This window comes from Trachurus japonicus, chromosome 15, assembly GCF_045865225.1.
Source record: "Trachurus japonicus isolate A0001 chromosome 15, Traja_1.0".
Lineage (NCBI taxonomy): Eukaryota > Metazoa > Chordata > Actinopteri > Carangiformes > Carangidae > Trachurus > Trachurus japonicus.
This window is the reverse complement of record NC_140921.1, coordinates 11,973,748-11,987,483: the sequence shown is the minus strand read 5'-3', so window position 1 is coordinate 11,987,483 and position 13,736 is coordinate 11,973,748. Positions and strand designations below refer to the sequence as shown.

Here is a 13,736-nt window from a genome sequence, read left to right as displayed (position 1 = left end):
GCTAAAGCGAGGCAGATGGCGGCAGATGGGCGAGGTTGGAGGAAGGTGCTCGGAAAAAACCTGGAAATCTACACCGCCGCCACTCGCCCGCCCGCTCGCTCTGCTCGCCCGCCCGCGTGTAAAAATAACACAGTTTGCTCGGAGCCAAGTTACAGAGATGCAAAGTAGCCGGGATTAAAAAGAGAAAGGGGGAGGTGGGGGTTGAAGACAGAGGAAGATGAGAAGGGAAAGAAAATATTTCAGGGTTACAGGAGTGAAATTCAGACAGTTCCTGTGTTTGCCGTCAGTGAAAAGGGCAGATGAGAAGTGTATAAAAAGGGTTTGTGTCTGCTGTGTGCCTGAAGGGAGTCATGCACATACTTCAGCAACACAGCACTGAAATGTGAATAATTCTTCAGCCAAACTTTTAAAGCATTAGATTGAAGTGTTGTTTGTTTCAAGGATAGTCAAGAATAGAAAAAAGAGATTATTGTGAGATTATTGAACAATAAGCTGTATAAGGTCCTTGTAAAGGGATGGAACAGGATCAGAGAAAACACATGGGGAGTGTTTTTTTTCTGTTTTCTCATATTTTTTTGTCTTTGACACGTTTGCTTGTGGCTATGTTTTTTGTTTAAAGTGTTGAAGGGGATGGATTTGGGCTTCTTTCCATTTATTTGTATGTGTTTGTTTTGTTTTATTTGTATGTTTTATATGTTGGGTGTTGTGTTTTTTTTCTTCTGTTATAATATAAATGTATCATAAATTTGCACCTAAAGATAGTCTACAAGAATCAATATCCAAATGACCAGAGATAGAAGATATGTGTTTGACACCAACAATATGTGGGTGTGTGGCGAGGTGTGTGTGTGTCTGTATGTGTGTGTGTGTGTTTGTGTTCCCCGCTGGGTATCTGGGCTGGTACAGCCACAGGCTGTGTGTGCCCCTCGTCCCATCTAGTGCTGTCCAGGCTGCCAAAACCCTTGTCCCATGAACAGCTTCTAGCTGCCACATGGCTGTCCCAACAGGGACCAGGAGAGGACAAGACCTTCTCCCTCATGGCTGCTTTTAACCAGTCCTCCTCTCCTCTCCTCTCCTCTCCTCTCCTCTCCTCTCCTCTCCTCTCCTCTCCTCTCCTCTCCTCTCCTCTCCTCTCCTCTCCTCTCCTCTCCTCTCCTCTCCTCTCCTCTCCTCTCCTCTCCTCACCCCTTCTTTCCTTTCCTGCTGTTTTATCATTTGTTACCTTTTCTCTCTTGTCCTATTTATTTGTCCTGTATTTTTCTTAAATATACACACATAACCACACATAGTGTTCACATACATAGTGTTCACACACACACAGAGACACACACACTCCCATGCCTCCATGCCTTGGGCTGTGGGGCAACATTCTGGCTCTGTGTGGATTAATCTGCTCCCTGCCTGCAACCGAGCTGCCACCACTTTCTTTGGTCCCAGGACACACAGGACACACAGAAACACACACACACACACACACACACACACACACACACACACACATACACACAAACACACATACATATACATGCCCAACTGGACAGCTTTCATTTGTATACATTTCTATACTTTTTTTTGTACAAAGACTCAAAACACAGTGCATTCAGCCCTGTAGATCAGCATCGAAAAACAGCCTTGTGAGCAACTCTGAATTTCATGAAGTGCACATTGACTGTCTGTGTGGGTCTGTGTGTGTGTGTGTGTGTCTGTGAGTGTGTGAGTGTGCGTGTGTGTCCTCGAGCTGCAGGGACTGAAACCACACCAAACATCTCCTAGTTTGCCTCACTCTCAAAACTTTATGAATTTGATGAGGACGGATAAATATTCCATCTGCTGTGCGTGTGTGTGTGCGTATGTCTGTGTGTGTGTGTGTGTGTTGTGTGTGTGTGTGTGTGTGTGTGTGTGTGTGTGTGTGTGTGTGTGTGTGTCTGACAGTCTCCCAGCAGTCTAAGCCAGTGTTATCCCTCCAGCCGTACCAATCAATAGTATATCTGGAGCTGGCGGCGCACTTCGTTCCCCCAGTTCTTCTCTGCAGCTGCCAACAGGGTGACCAGCTTAATGCACACGCACACACTCACACACAAACACATAGAGACACACAGAGATATTCACACATAAAACAACACACATAACTCTCTCTTATTCACTTCCATGCACATGTTGACTTGCAAAAACCGAAGCAACCCTGCATCATTAGCAGTTTAGTGTCGAGTGCATGAGCTCAGTCAGTTAATGACTGTCTGAGGCTTTGAGCTGCTGTGTAAAGCTACAGGCAGCTGTTTGGTGTTTTCTCTCACCTGCTCTCGCACAATGAAATTTAGCATGATTTACAACAAAACTTCATCTTGACACTAATTAGGAGAAATGTTAGAAGAATAAGACTCTTCTACTCACCTTAATATCCCTCCATTGTGCTGTGGTGATGGTTAATTACAGTAATTCTCTCTCTCTGAGTGTTACTGCTCTTTGAAATGCAGGATTCAATCAATACCAAGATAATATTGGATACAGTACATATCAGTGATAGTGATGATGTGTATCTTCACTGCCCTCACGATTCAATTCGATTCGGTTCAATTTGATTATATGATGCATCACTATGTTGCCACTTGCCACACATGGCTTTTCATTAATTAACCTAAACAGTCCGATAAATATGATTCCTTTTTATTTACATAAAATAAAACAGAAAACTTCATTTAAATGCACTTCCACAATACAGCAGCTTCCTTGGAGTCTGAACACACCAGGAAAAAGGAAAGGCCTATAGCGTACTTTTATTATTTATTATTATTTAAAGGTTTAATAATCAGGGACAATGCACATTAATAAAACATCTGCTGTCCCTGGACTGATGTTAAGTACTGTAGTCACCCTAAAAGAGAATAAAATGATGATTAAAGGTGCATTTGTTAATTTTTCAAAAACAAGATGTGAATCTTGGCATCATGCTTTAAAATAGAATAAATCACTGTCTCTGTGAACAACGTCATCAAACCTGAATGAATTATATGAATTTTAAAATCGATTATGTGACATAAATGCATCGATTCAGAATCGTCCCATTAGGAATCTCAATGCATCTTTGAAACGATTATTGTCGACACCACCTAATCAGTGACTAAAACCCCTGTGTGGGAGTTTCTTTCTGTTTAAAAGTTGTAAAAATCCAAAGCTCAAAGGTCACAGGTGTGTGTCAGTCTGAATCATCACAGCACAATTACTTAGATACAAAGTTATATTTCAGGATGATTCATATTTAGGTGATTCGTGTTTTACTTTGTCCGTCAGTTTGCAGTTCGTACAAACAAATCTCTAGTCAATCCAAGCCATTAGTGTTTCTATGACATCTGGACTACAGTATAACGTATCTGCCGCCATCTTGTTACCGCTAATGACAGGTATTAGTTCAGTCTGCAGTACGCTGTATAGTTTACTTACACAAAAACATGTTTTTGTCTAAGTATGTTTGTGCATGTTTGCATTCACGTGTTAGTGTCTTTTGGCGTGCGCTCACGTCCACTGTGCCTGGTCCATTATTAACAGTGAGTGAGATGTTATTATTATTGGCGAGATGTGCAACATATGCTGTTCTGGCTGCTCTCCAGCCCTGCCTGTCTGTCCGTCATTCACACACACACACACACATGCAGCACAAGCATGCACGGATACATGTACACTCATCATGTTAATAAGCTTATTATGTTAATAAGCAGCAGCACCTGAAATGCCTCAGCTTCTGTGGCTTCCTCTCTGTTCCTCCTCTTCCTCACTCCTCCTCCAGAGGTGAACGACGGGCGCGTGAGAGGATGAAAGCGAGCGAGAGAGTGAGAGAAGGCATGATTAGAGGACGAAAAAAAAAGCAGGATAAGGCCGGATTGGGAGGACAGCGCGAGAAGAGCAGTCAGGGAATTGGAGTTGTAAGGCAGCCCAGACACGAGACTTTGATACGGGACTGATTTCCTTCACAGGAACTCTTTCCACTCACACACACACACACAGCGGCTCTCAGTACAGTACCTGTGTTAGCCAGCTTGGAGGGTGGACCGGCCCTGACCCGTGTTGCGAGCTGTTCCTGCCTTTTCCATCCAGGGACGTTCCTGTCTGTCCCTGCCAGGAGAGCGTCGGTGTGCCAGGGAGAGCTGGCAGGGACCAGAGGGGCATCTGGTGGGCCACGCCAACACACCGACTCCCTTATTGTAACAGGGGCCTCTGAAGACCTGCTGTCCCATGATGTTTGCCTCTGTATATGTGTCTCTGTATTAAGAGGGGGGTGGGGGGTGGGGGTGGAGGGGGCATCTTCTGTTCATTACAGACAACTTTTATTGTGTTTTTAGTTGATCCCCACAGCAAAATGGCATATTGACTCTCCACTGCTTCCTTTCCTTCCTCATCTGTCTCTTAACTGAATACCTTGGGCGCCGTCGTGCATCGTCCAATAAAAGAAGAATAAAAGCAGATGTCCAATAAAATAAATGGTCCCATTTAAATAAGCTGAATTTGTGTTATTATCATTATGGGTTTTTTTTCTCTCTCTCCTGTCCTCAGGTGCTGGAGGACAACGACTACGGCCGGGCGGTGGACTGGTGGGGTTTGGGTGTGGTGACGTACGAGATGATGTGCGGCCGACTGCCGTTCTACAACCAGGACCACGAGAAGCTGTTTGAGCTCATCCTCATGGAGGACATCAAGTTCCCGCGCACGCTGTCGGCCGACGCCAAGTCGCTGCTGTCCGGCCTGCTCATCAAAGACCCCAACAAACGGTGTGTATGTGTGTGTGTGTGTGTGTGTGTGTGTGTCCTTGGTTAATGTACTGTGTTTGTAAAGGTCTCTTGAAATCTAGAGATATCTAATGACAAATATGAATGAGAATAATTATTTTTCCCACATAAGGAGGTCAATGCTCTTGTGTTTTTGCAGCTAGAATACTAAAACAGTCTTTAAACGTTTATCTCACAGGCTGCAGTCAGTTCAAAATGCTGCATCTTGAATCCTCAGTGCTCTAGGGGAAAAGATCACATTACCCTCCCTCTATTGGCTACATATTACTTTTCAATTGATTTGAAATTTCATTTTTAACTTTCAAAGCCTTGTACCGGACTACATCAAGGGCTTTTTAACCCCTTATGATCCCTCTCAGATCAACAGGCAATCTGAGTCCCCAATGGAACAGTTTCACCGCTTTTTCTAAATTTTATTTACAAAAGCGTTTATTTCTGCCTGAATTAAAATTTTTCATTCAACTGTAGGTGCTTTATTAATAAAGATTATTATTATAGGTATTATTACTTGGTGGGTTTCTAAAGGTGTGTTTCATTCACCTGAGGTCTTCATTCTTGTGATCCTCTCATTGGATAATTTTCCCTGCATATATTTTAACACCACCAACAACAATAAGCAAGAACGACTTCTGCCAGAGAACGTAATAAACGTCTCTTTGTCTCCTTTCATCAGTTTGATCATTTTCTGTCCTCCCACCCCTCCTCTTCCTCCAGGCTCGGCGGAGGACCAGACGACGCTAAAGAAATAATGAGACACAGCTACTTCTCCGGTGTCGACTGGCAGGATGTCTACGACAAAAAGGTACGGAGCAACACGATGGTGAAGCCATATGTCATTGTTTGTCTATAGAGGGTCAGGGTTAAACTGATGTAACACATGTCACACGATTAATGCACATGATGTGCTGCATGAGAGCAGGAGACAGGAAGCCGTATAAAGCTCAGGACATTATGGAGAGGTGTGACCTCGTATCCCTGAGCTCTCTCTCTCGCTCAGCCTGTGTTTGCTCATATAACACCACTGAGTGTGAATCAGGCAACACCTATAGCACGTTAGACAGTTGCTGAGCTTCCTCCCTTCACTTCTTCTTACTCTGTCATCTCTTTTCCTCTCTTATATTGTTTCATCTCTTTGCTCTCCTCTCCTCCGTGGAGTTTGGTGTCCTTCAAGCAGCTGCTCTCTCGTCTGAAACAGCGTTCAGCCACTGGTGTTATTGTCCTCTAATCTCTCCGCTCTCTGTCTCTGTCCTCCTCCTCACCTCTCCGTCCCAGCTGGTCCCTCCCTTCAAGCCTCAGGTGACGTCAGAGACAGACACCAGATACTTTGACGAGGAGTTCACAGCCCAGACCATCACCATCACTCCACCAGAGAAATGTGAGTCTCTCTTCTGTGTCTTTTCTTTCTCGCACATGTACACACAAACATATGCCACTTAATCAAAACTTGACAAAATCTCACTTTTTTTTTCCTGTTTTACATAAACTGCAAATATTCTTCCGTGAAGAGAGAAAATATGGAAATAGACAGTAACAGAAAAAGTGAACTCTCTGGTGTGGACGCTGTGTTTATCAAGTGTTTGGGAGTTTAATATTGATGTTGAAATGTTAACCCTCCAGGGACTACTGTATGACCACGTCAGCGTGATCAAAACACTTTTCAAAGCATCGTAACAAAAAATAGGTCACCTGGAGCGCTGCCGTCAACTTCACTGGAAAGTGCAGATTTGAAACTCTCCCAGTTTTTTGTTTGACGTTGATAGACCATGTAAAATCAAAGATATGATACTGTTAATTAGATATTACAAAAATATTTACAGATGGACAGACGTCGGATTTTTTTATCTCGATATATTCGTTGTTTTTTTGTCATTTCGAATCATCCAATACTACTCTACGTGATGTTTGTGTATTTTGGGGCCTAATATGTTAATAAAGTGGGTTAAAGTGAAAAAATACTCATATAGGAAAAGTTATGCTGAGAAAAAACATGGGTATGGTGAATATTTATCTATGTGGTAGGTAAAATCAAAAGTATTCAAAAACAGCCAAAACAGGCTCAGACCTTTAAGGGTTAAAACAGCAAATAAGAGATGTACAGTATTGTTTATGTCTGAGTTGATAGGGAAGAGTACAGTAGATTTTCACTGATAGAGTTGAAACGTTACTCAAACCGTAGCAGTTTTTAAACAATTAATCACCACTCTTCTTCAGGTGAGACATTTCCACTCAAATTAACCGGGGGGAAAAAACACTCAAAAAAGTGCTGTTGTGTGTTTATCTGAGTGTCTCTGTAATAGTCCCGCAGGCCACATGCAGCTCTTCACAGCCTCTTTCCAGATAAAGATACTGGTTTCAAAATGATCGCCACTGAATAATGCATGAACCGATGTGTTTCTCTGCGCTAATGTGAGGTTCCACTTGTTTTGTAGGTCGCACATCAGTTAGTTAGCGGGAGCTTGGCACGTAAAAAACACACACACCCGTTAATTGAACTGCGTTGTGTTCAAACCTACAGCGCAGTTACAACAGCTTTGGTTTGTTGAACGATATTTGAAGACCTTCAGTCAACATTTTGATGTTACGTTCTCATATTTTCTGCTGCCGGTCCCAAACTATGGAACGACCTCCCACTGTCCATTTTTAAAACTCGTCTTAAAACCCATTTTTATTCCTGGGCTTTCAACGCAGCATGAAACTCTGCTCTTGTTTTAGTGTTTTATTGTTTTAACACTGTTTGGTAACACTTTATAATAAGTACACACTATTAAGCATTAGTTAAACATTAATAAATACTGAATTCTTCGTTTATAACACATGAATACTCATTAGTATGTAGTTTATAAATACAGTTTGTGCTTATCAATGATGAGTAAAACATTTGTGTTTATAAACTACATACTAATAAGTATTCATGTGTTATAAATGATGAATTCAGTATTTCATTCAGTGTGGACCTATTATAAAGTGTTACCCACTGTTATTGTCTTTATTCTTTTTATGTCTTATGTTCTATTCTTATTCATGTACAGCACTTTGTTCCAACTGTTTAAAGTGCTTTATAAATAAAGTTGAGTTGAGTTATATTCTTATATCAGGTCATTGATTACATCTAAATTCACTTTTTTTCCCCCTTGTCTTAGTTGACGAGGACGGGATGGACTGCCTGGACAACGAGAGACGACCGCACTTCCCACAGTTCTCCTACTCGGCCAGCGGGCGGGAATGAATGGTCCGTCGTCACGGTGACTCCATCACAGCTGGTCTCTGAGGTCATCATTGTGGGACAAAAAAAAAAAAAAAAGGCCCACAGCTCTGGACCGACCAAGATCAACAGTGACTTGAAGGATTTTGCCCTTCTCCTCCTCCTCCTCTCTTTTTCACCTCTCCACTTCCCTTCCACCTTCTCCTCATATTTATTTATTTTTGTGAATCCCCCTTTTTACAAACAACTCCAAGGCAAAATTACCCTCGAATCCTGCACTGAACCCCCCTACCCCCCTTCCCCAAATAGGCGATCCGAGCTGTGATGTGATCAGTTAATATGTAACGTCCCTTTAATGACGGGGCATCACCGGTGGCCTGCTGTGCTTTGACATGTGTCGGTCCTGCCAAACTCTTTAAAAAAGGAAAAAAAAACAAAAAAAAAACACTCCCGATCGAGTTTAGACAACAGCTGCTGCATTTTTACGCAGACGTTTCTGTGGTTTTCTTATCCGTAACAAGGGGAGATACAGCGTTTCAAGTCACTCCAACCCAAACTGCCGATAAACCGGTTGTATCTCAGGCTTTTGCAAAACAGATACTCAGACTCGGCGAGACGCTCGGGTCTGATTTCAAACCCTCACGTAATTCTGGGATCGACTGAGGCTGCCTGACGTTGAGGGAAACCGTTTTGTCATCAGTGAGCAGAATCCTACACCTCATGTTGTCGAGCAGGATTTGACTCAGGTTTTGCTCAGTGCAATTTATTATTATTGTTGCTGCTATTTCAACTACTACCACAACAACTACTACAGGTACTATTATCACTCCTACAACTACTATACTACTTAACCCCGGTGCTACACTACTTAGCTTAATGCTGCAGGTCATTACACAGGCGCCAGCAACACATCAACCACCTCTATTAACGTCTATGCTTGTACAGCTGCAGAACAGGTGTTGCTACTAGTCCTAATGTAAAGCTACTACACAGCTCTGTAGAGTAAGATGATGATAGGATGTCATGTTTGTGCGACTGTGTGTGTGTGCGTGCGTGCGTGAGCGAGGTACGTCTATGGGTTTGTGTTGTAAGGTCGCATCTCAAAGCACAGCAGCTCAGGAGGATGACACCCCCCCCCCCCCCAAAAAAAAAAAAAAACCTGAAGCTTTACCACATTACCCACAATGCAGTAGTGCAAGGTGGTCGATAAATCCATCGCCACAGAGGTGAAAATGAGAGGAAAACAGTTGGTTTGAATGTTTACCCCCATCCCTTAAGAAAAAAGAAACATTTTTTTTTATTTATTTGTCAACTTGCAAGTCCCTCTTTGAGTTTCAGTCTCCTCTGTCAAAAAAAAGGGAAAACAAAACGTAAACGGTACGCGTGCTTCGACGATGGAAAAAGCTTTACTGTGACATATTGTTATCATGGCTTTGGGAAACCACACGGCTGTACCTCTCTGTGTTTGTGCAGGAAAGGGAAACTGAAAAGAGAAGTTTCAGGTCCGGGGAGATCTGAGATGAGAAGAGAAAAGAGAAATAAAGAAAGAAAGAGAGAGTACACAGGTGAAAAGCTCCAAGAATGATACGATATGAAATATTTATAATGTGATAATTTATGAAGTATTGATGAGCGAGGTAACAGCTAATCTCCTGTTTCCTGTGAGTTTCTTATGAAGGATTTAAAAAGAAAAAAAAAACATATTGACCTGTGAGGAGGTATGCATCAACAGTTATGGGTTTACACCAATCACAGCAATGGCGATAATATATATATATGTTCTATTTATTGTTCTACTCATCGGTTTTATATTTAACTTTTTCTATTGTTATTACATTATTCTAGGAAAAAAAACTTGTTATTTCTTAGGGCTGAGAGGAAAAAGGCACCTCAAGAAACAAAAATGGCTGAAGAATGTAGGAGGGAAAGCAGATAGCCTTCCTGCTCCATCGTTTATTTTAATGATGTTTTATTTTATTTTTTTTCTGTGTGTGTGTGTGTGCGTGTGTGTTGTTTTGTGACCAAAATGTGACGGGACACATTAAAGTCAGATGATAGTTTACTGTGAGCTTTAAGGACATTTTATCCAGATCATTCCACAGGTGTTTTATGACAAAGGCCTGATTGGTTATTGATACAAACCCCCCACCATGTTTAATCTTATTACCGCAGGTGTGTGATGGTGAAGTTGGAGCCAGAGTTCAGAGAGAAAGAAAGAAAGAAAGAAAGACGACGAGGAAGTTGAGCAGAAAGAAACACAAGTGCAGCACAGATGAATGTAAAGCAGTGAGGATCATGGGAACAGGCCGAAGCGTAAGTGTTAACTGTAAGTGTGTGTCGAGGAGGAAGTCTGATGAGAGGAAGAGGAAGATGAGTGTTTTAGGTACGAAAAGCGACTTTGTCGAGGTCCGTCTGTGTTTTTCCTGTTGGTCAGACTCCTCTGTCTTTAACGTGTCCTGTCATTTCTCAGGTCTGGACTTTTGTTTGCGGTTGTTTTGTCGTCACGTCTTCCAGTCTGACCAACAAAGTTGTTGTCGTCGTTTTTTTTTTTTTTTTGTCTGTTTGTTCCTTCTTTTAAATCTGGGCCGGGTAAGCCTTATTATGGTTTAAGCTCAGAAGAAAAAGAAGAAGAATAAGTCAAAAACATTGACATGCAGCACTCCAGAATCAAAACAACAGAACAAAAAAAAGAAAAAAGAAAAAGAAAATCAGGAAATATATTTTTAAAAATTTGAAAACTCAACAGCATCATGTGGAAGACGACGTCCCGGTCAATATCTGGATGACATGGATTAAAACGAGAGCACCAGTGGCTGCTCTCTTATTAGGCTTAGAAAAATTGTATTCCAATATATTTATTTGAATGTTTTTATTATTATTATTATTATCGTTCATGGATAACTTGAATTTCTTTTCTATTTAATTTATTTGATGTCATTTTGTTTTGGAGTTTAGCAGTTAGGGGGGTGTAGTTGTGTTTCACTCTGCAGTCTAAAAGTCTCCAGAGACTTCTAAATAAATGCCTCCTTTTTTCTTTTCTTTTTTTCTTTACAGATAATCTCTTATACCTGTTTTTCCGCTGCTCTAAAAGTCCATATGCTTTACTCTTGCACATCCATTAAATTGCTATTAGCTAGCAAAGGCGCTTTATGGCACAGAGTATAAAAGGATGGCGCTGGCCTGCATGCTGTAGTCCTCCTCTGTCTGCACTACGAGTCCTGAGTCAAAGTGGCACCCAAAAACTCTTATGAAAAATACTTCTCTGTGATCGATTGAGCCTGTCTGGCAGCAGCCGAATAGTTCAAAATCAGTAACAAATCCCACCCAGCTGGCACGCTCCGCAGGCTCAAGCAAACACTCCCAAGTATTTGGAAGGATTTCAGCTTTGATTTGACCCAGGTCTGCGAGCGACTGAGGAGTTCTAGCTGTATGTGCACGCTTAACGCCAAAATCATTAGACACCAGAGTTCATAAAATACCGCTTTGTAGCTTTGGCCACAGCACTTTTCACATCCATCACTTTTTATATGATTCAGAGAAATCTGACTCTGCTCTGCTTTAAAGGAAGATTTTTAGCTTTTTTTTTTTTTCTTTCTCTTTTTGATTTAAAGTATAAGAAAATGAGGATTTTTTAAAGCACATCTCTCCCCTCCTCATACAACTGATAGCTTTGATGCTGCTCTAATGTCTTAGAGTTGGTAAAAACCTGGCTGATTGTGTCCCCCCACATGCCAGAGACGAGTCAAGTGTCGTCCCCTCCCTGCAGAGTGGGAATATTCAGGTGTGGTCAGTGTTTAAACTGTAAAAAAAAGAGAAAAAATCCACTGACGCCACTGACAAACTCGTCTCTCGCAGTTCAAAAAGTTTTCCCCTCTTCTCTCTCCGCTCCTTCAAACCTGCTTCAGATTTAAGTTCATTTTAGTGGCAGCAACAGTGACCGAGGCCGAGATCATAAAGATATAAAAACTTTTCCTCCAGCGACTCTTCAGAAGAGAAGCTGGAGTTTAGTAATCCTCTTCATCATCAATGTGGTTTTTTTCCCTTTCAAAGACTACTGTACGAGCCAGTTGCGGGCACGTGTTTGAGTTGTGGTCACCAAACAGAGCTTCTTTAGACTGGATGCAGAAAAATTCAGTTTGAGCCTCCTCACAGCTTTTACTGGTGCCCTCGACTGGTGGGACTCCACATCCATATCTGACGCTGCACCGACAGCGTTCACTCTTAAAGCTGCTGCTGTTTGTACTGTACATCTATCACACAACAGATCTGACTCCAAGAGTATTTGAATAATATGTAAAAATCCTTTCAAAGACCTCAGCTGCTCTGTATTGATCTCGCCCCGTTGATAATGAACCAACGGCATCGGCCAAAAATCACAAACTGCGCTCCGCCTGGTGTTTAATGCAGATAATAAGTCAACAGCTCAAGTGTTTGGAAGGATTTCTGAAAGTATTTGACCTCATGTCTGCGACAGAATCCCTCCCCTCTCTTCTCTCTCTGGTACTAGTCTGCTATCATCATGGTTATTAACATGAACAAGCATGAGATGCATTTATTTATAAACAGCAAACATACAAATATTACAAAGTGTAAAAAGTTTTAATTTCATGTCCATGTCCATCTAACTGTAGCTTTACAGTCGTGAGAGACGTTTTTTTGCGGACAGCTTCCAGCTGTTCGCAGAGCGGGCCACGTTTCCCCCCGAAAGCACTGTAATACTGAAGTCAGCTCTGCTCCGCGTCGACGAGGCAGCGGAGCAGAGATGATGTTGACTCTGAGACAGTGTCGGGAAACTCAGCAGATCCAGAAAGATTCAGAGAAAAGCAGATCAAACAGCCTTTTTCTGTCCCTCATGCTGTCAGGATGCAGTGCTGCTGGCCGGTCAGGCCGCCAGGATGTGAAAACAACAGATTACCATCAACATGAAGCTGTTTTTTACACTGTACATCCTTAGTATTTTTACACATAAAATGTATATGATAGGGATGCACATTATTTTCCTTCTTACAGACAGCTTCAATAAAGCACTATGTCAATCTGCAGCGACGGCGTCGACTTTTTGTTTCCTCTGTCACCTCGTAGACTTCCAGCTCAATTAAAATTTAAAAACATTTTTTTTAAAAACACAATAAAAACCCTCAGTTTTTCCATTAAAAAAGTTTTTGTTAAAATAACAATAGGCCGTTCTGAAGGATGATGATAGCACCAGTCTATTTATTACATTTCATTAAAAAAACTATTACAAATTTAATGCTTAATACATCTCAGTACCTCACAGTAACAGTCAAAAGATCTGAAAAATACGATTTTTCAGCTCTGATACAAAAAAGAAGAACAAATGTAACATTTAAATAATATTTGTGACAATAACGCACAAAGAAAGAAGAGTTCTTCATGTTGTTCTGGTCTCTGCACATCACTGGTCACATGAATCACAGTCAGTGTCGTGTTTTAACATCTACAACCGTCTCCGCAGTGGAGACGACACGCTCACGTGGACACGGTGTCCACTCGTCTGGTGGTGGGAAACTAGAGAAAGACACAAACACAAACACCACATGAGTAAATCTGGTATCCATCTGAATAACGGCGTAATAACGACGTAACGTCATGGTAACGAATCAGGACTTGATCTAAGGCGACAGGATCATTAGTCATGAAGGGACGAACGTCTTCGTCCTGATTTTAACTGACAATTATGAAGTGCTCCCGCGGTGAAACGACAACATCGCAAATTCATTTGGTAACAGCACAGT

The 13,736-nt window shown here is 41.8% G+C and overlaps 2 protein-coding genes across 4 annotated transcripts in view; one reads left to right on the top strand and one right to left on the bottom strand.

The window, feature by feature from the left end:
* akt3a (AKT serine/threonine kinase 3a) overlaps positions 1-10,188 on the top strand; it is a 49,892-nt gene extending 39,704 nt beyond the window's left edge. The window contains exons 10-14 of one of the 2 annotated variants that reach the window (XM_085799608.1): positions 4,546-4,760; positions 5,493-5,580; positions 6,051-6,153; positions 7,919-8,007; positions 10,153-10,188. In XM_085799608.1, coding sequence (XP_085655734.1) covers positions 4,546-4,760; positions 5,493-5,580; positions 6,051-6,153; positions 7,919-8,004 — 492 coding nt within the window. In that variant the 3' untranslated portion in view covers positions 8,005-8,007; positions 10,153-10,188. Of the gene's footprint in view, positions 1-4,545; positions 4,761-5,492; positions 5,581-6,050; positions 6,154-7,918; positions 9,659-10,152 lie in introns of those variants that run through there. The other variant, XM_085799607.1, reaches the window with a different exon arrangement.
* A 2,327-nt stretch (positions 10,189-12,515) lies between these two features.
* Positions 12,516-13,736, bottom strand: part of sdccag8 (SHH signaling and ciliogenesis regulator sdccag8) — a 52,880-nt gene continuing 51,659 nt past the window's right edge. For both annotated transcript variants that reach the window (XM_085799604.1, XM_085799605.1), the window contains exon 18: positions 12,516-13,509. In XM_085799604.1, the coding sequence (XP_085655730.1) occupies positions 13,471-13,509 (39 nt within the window). In that variant the 3' untranslated portion in view covers positions 12,516-13,470. The remainder of the gene's footprint in view (positions 13,510-13,736) is intronic.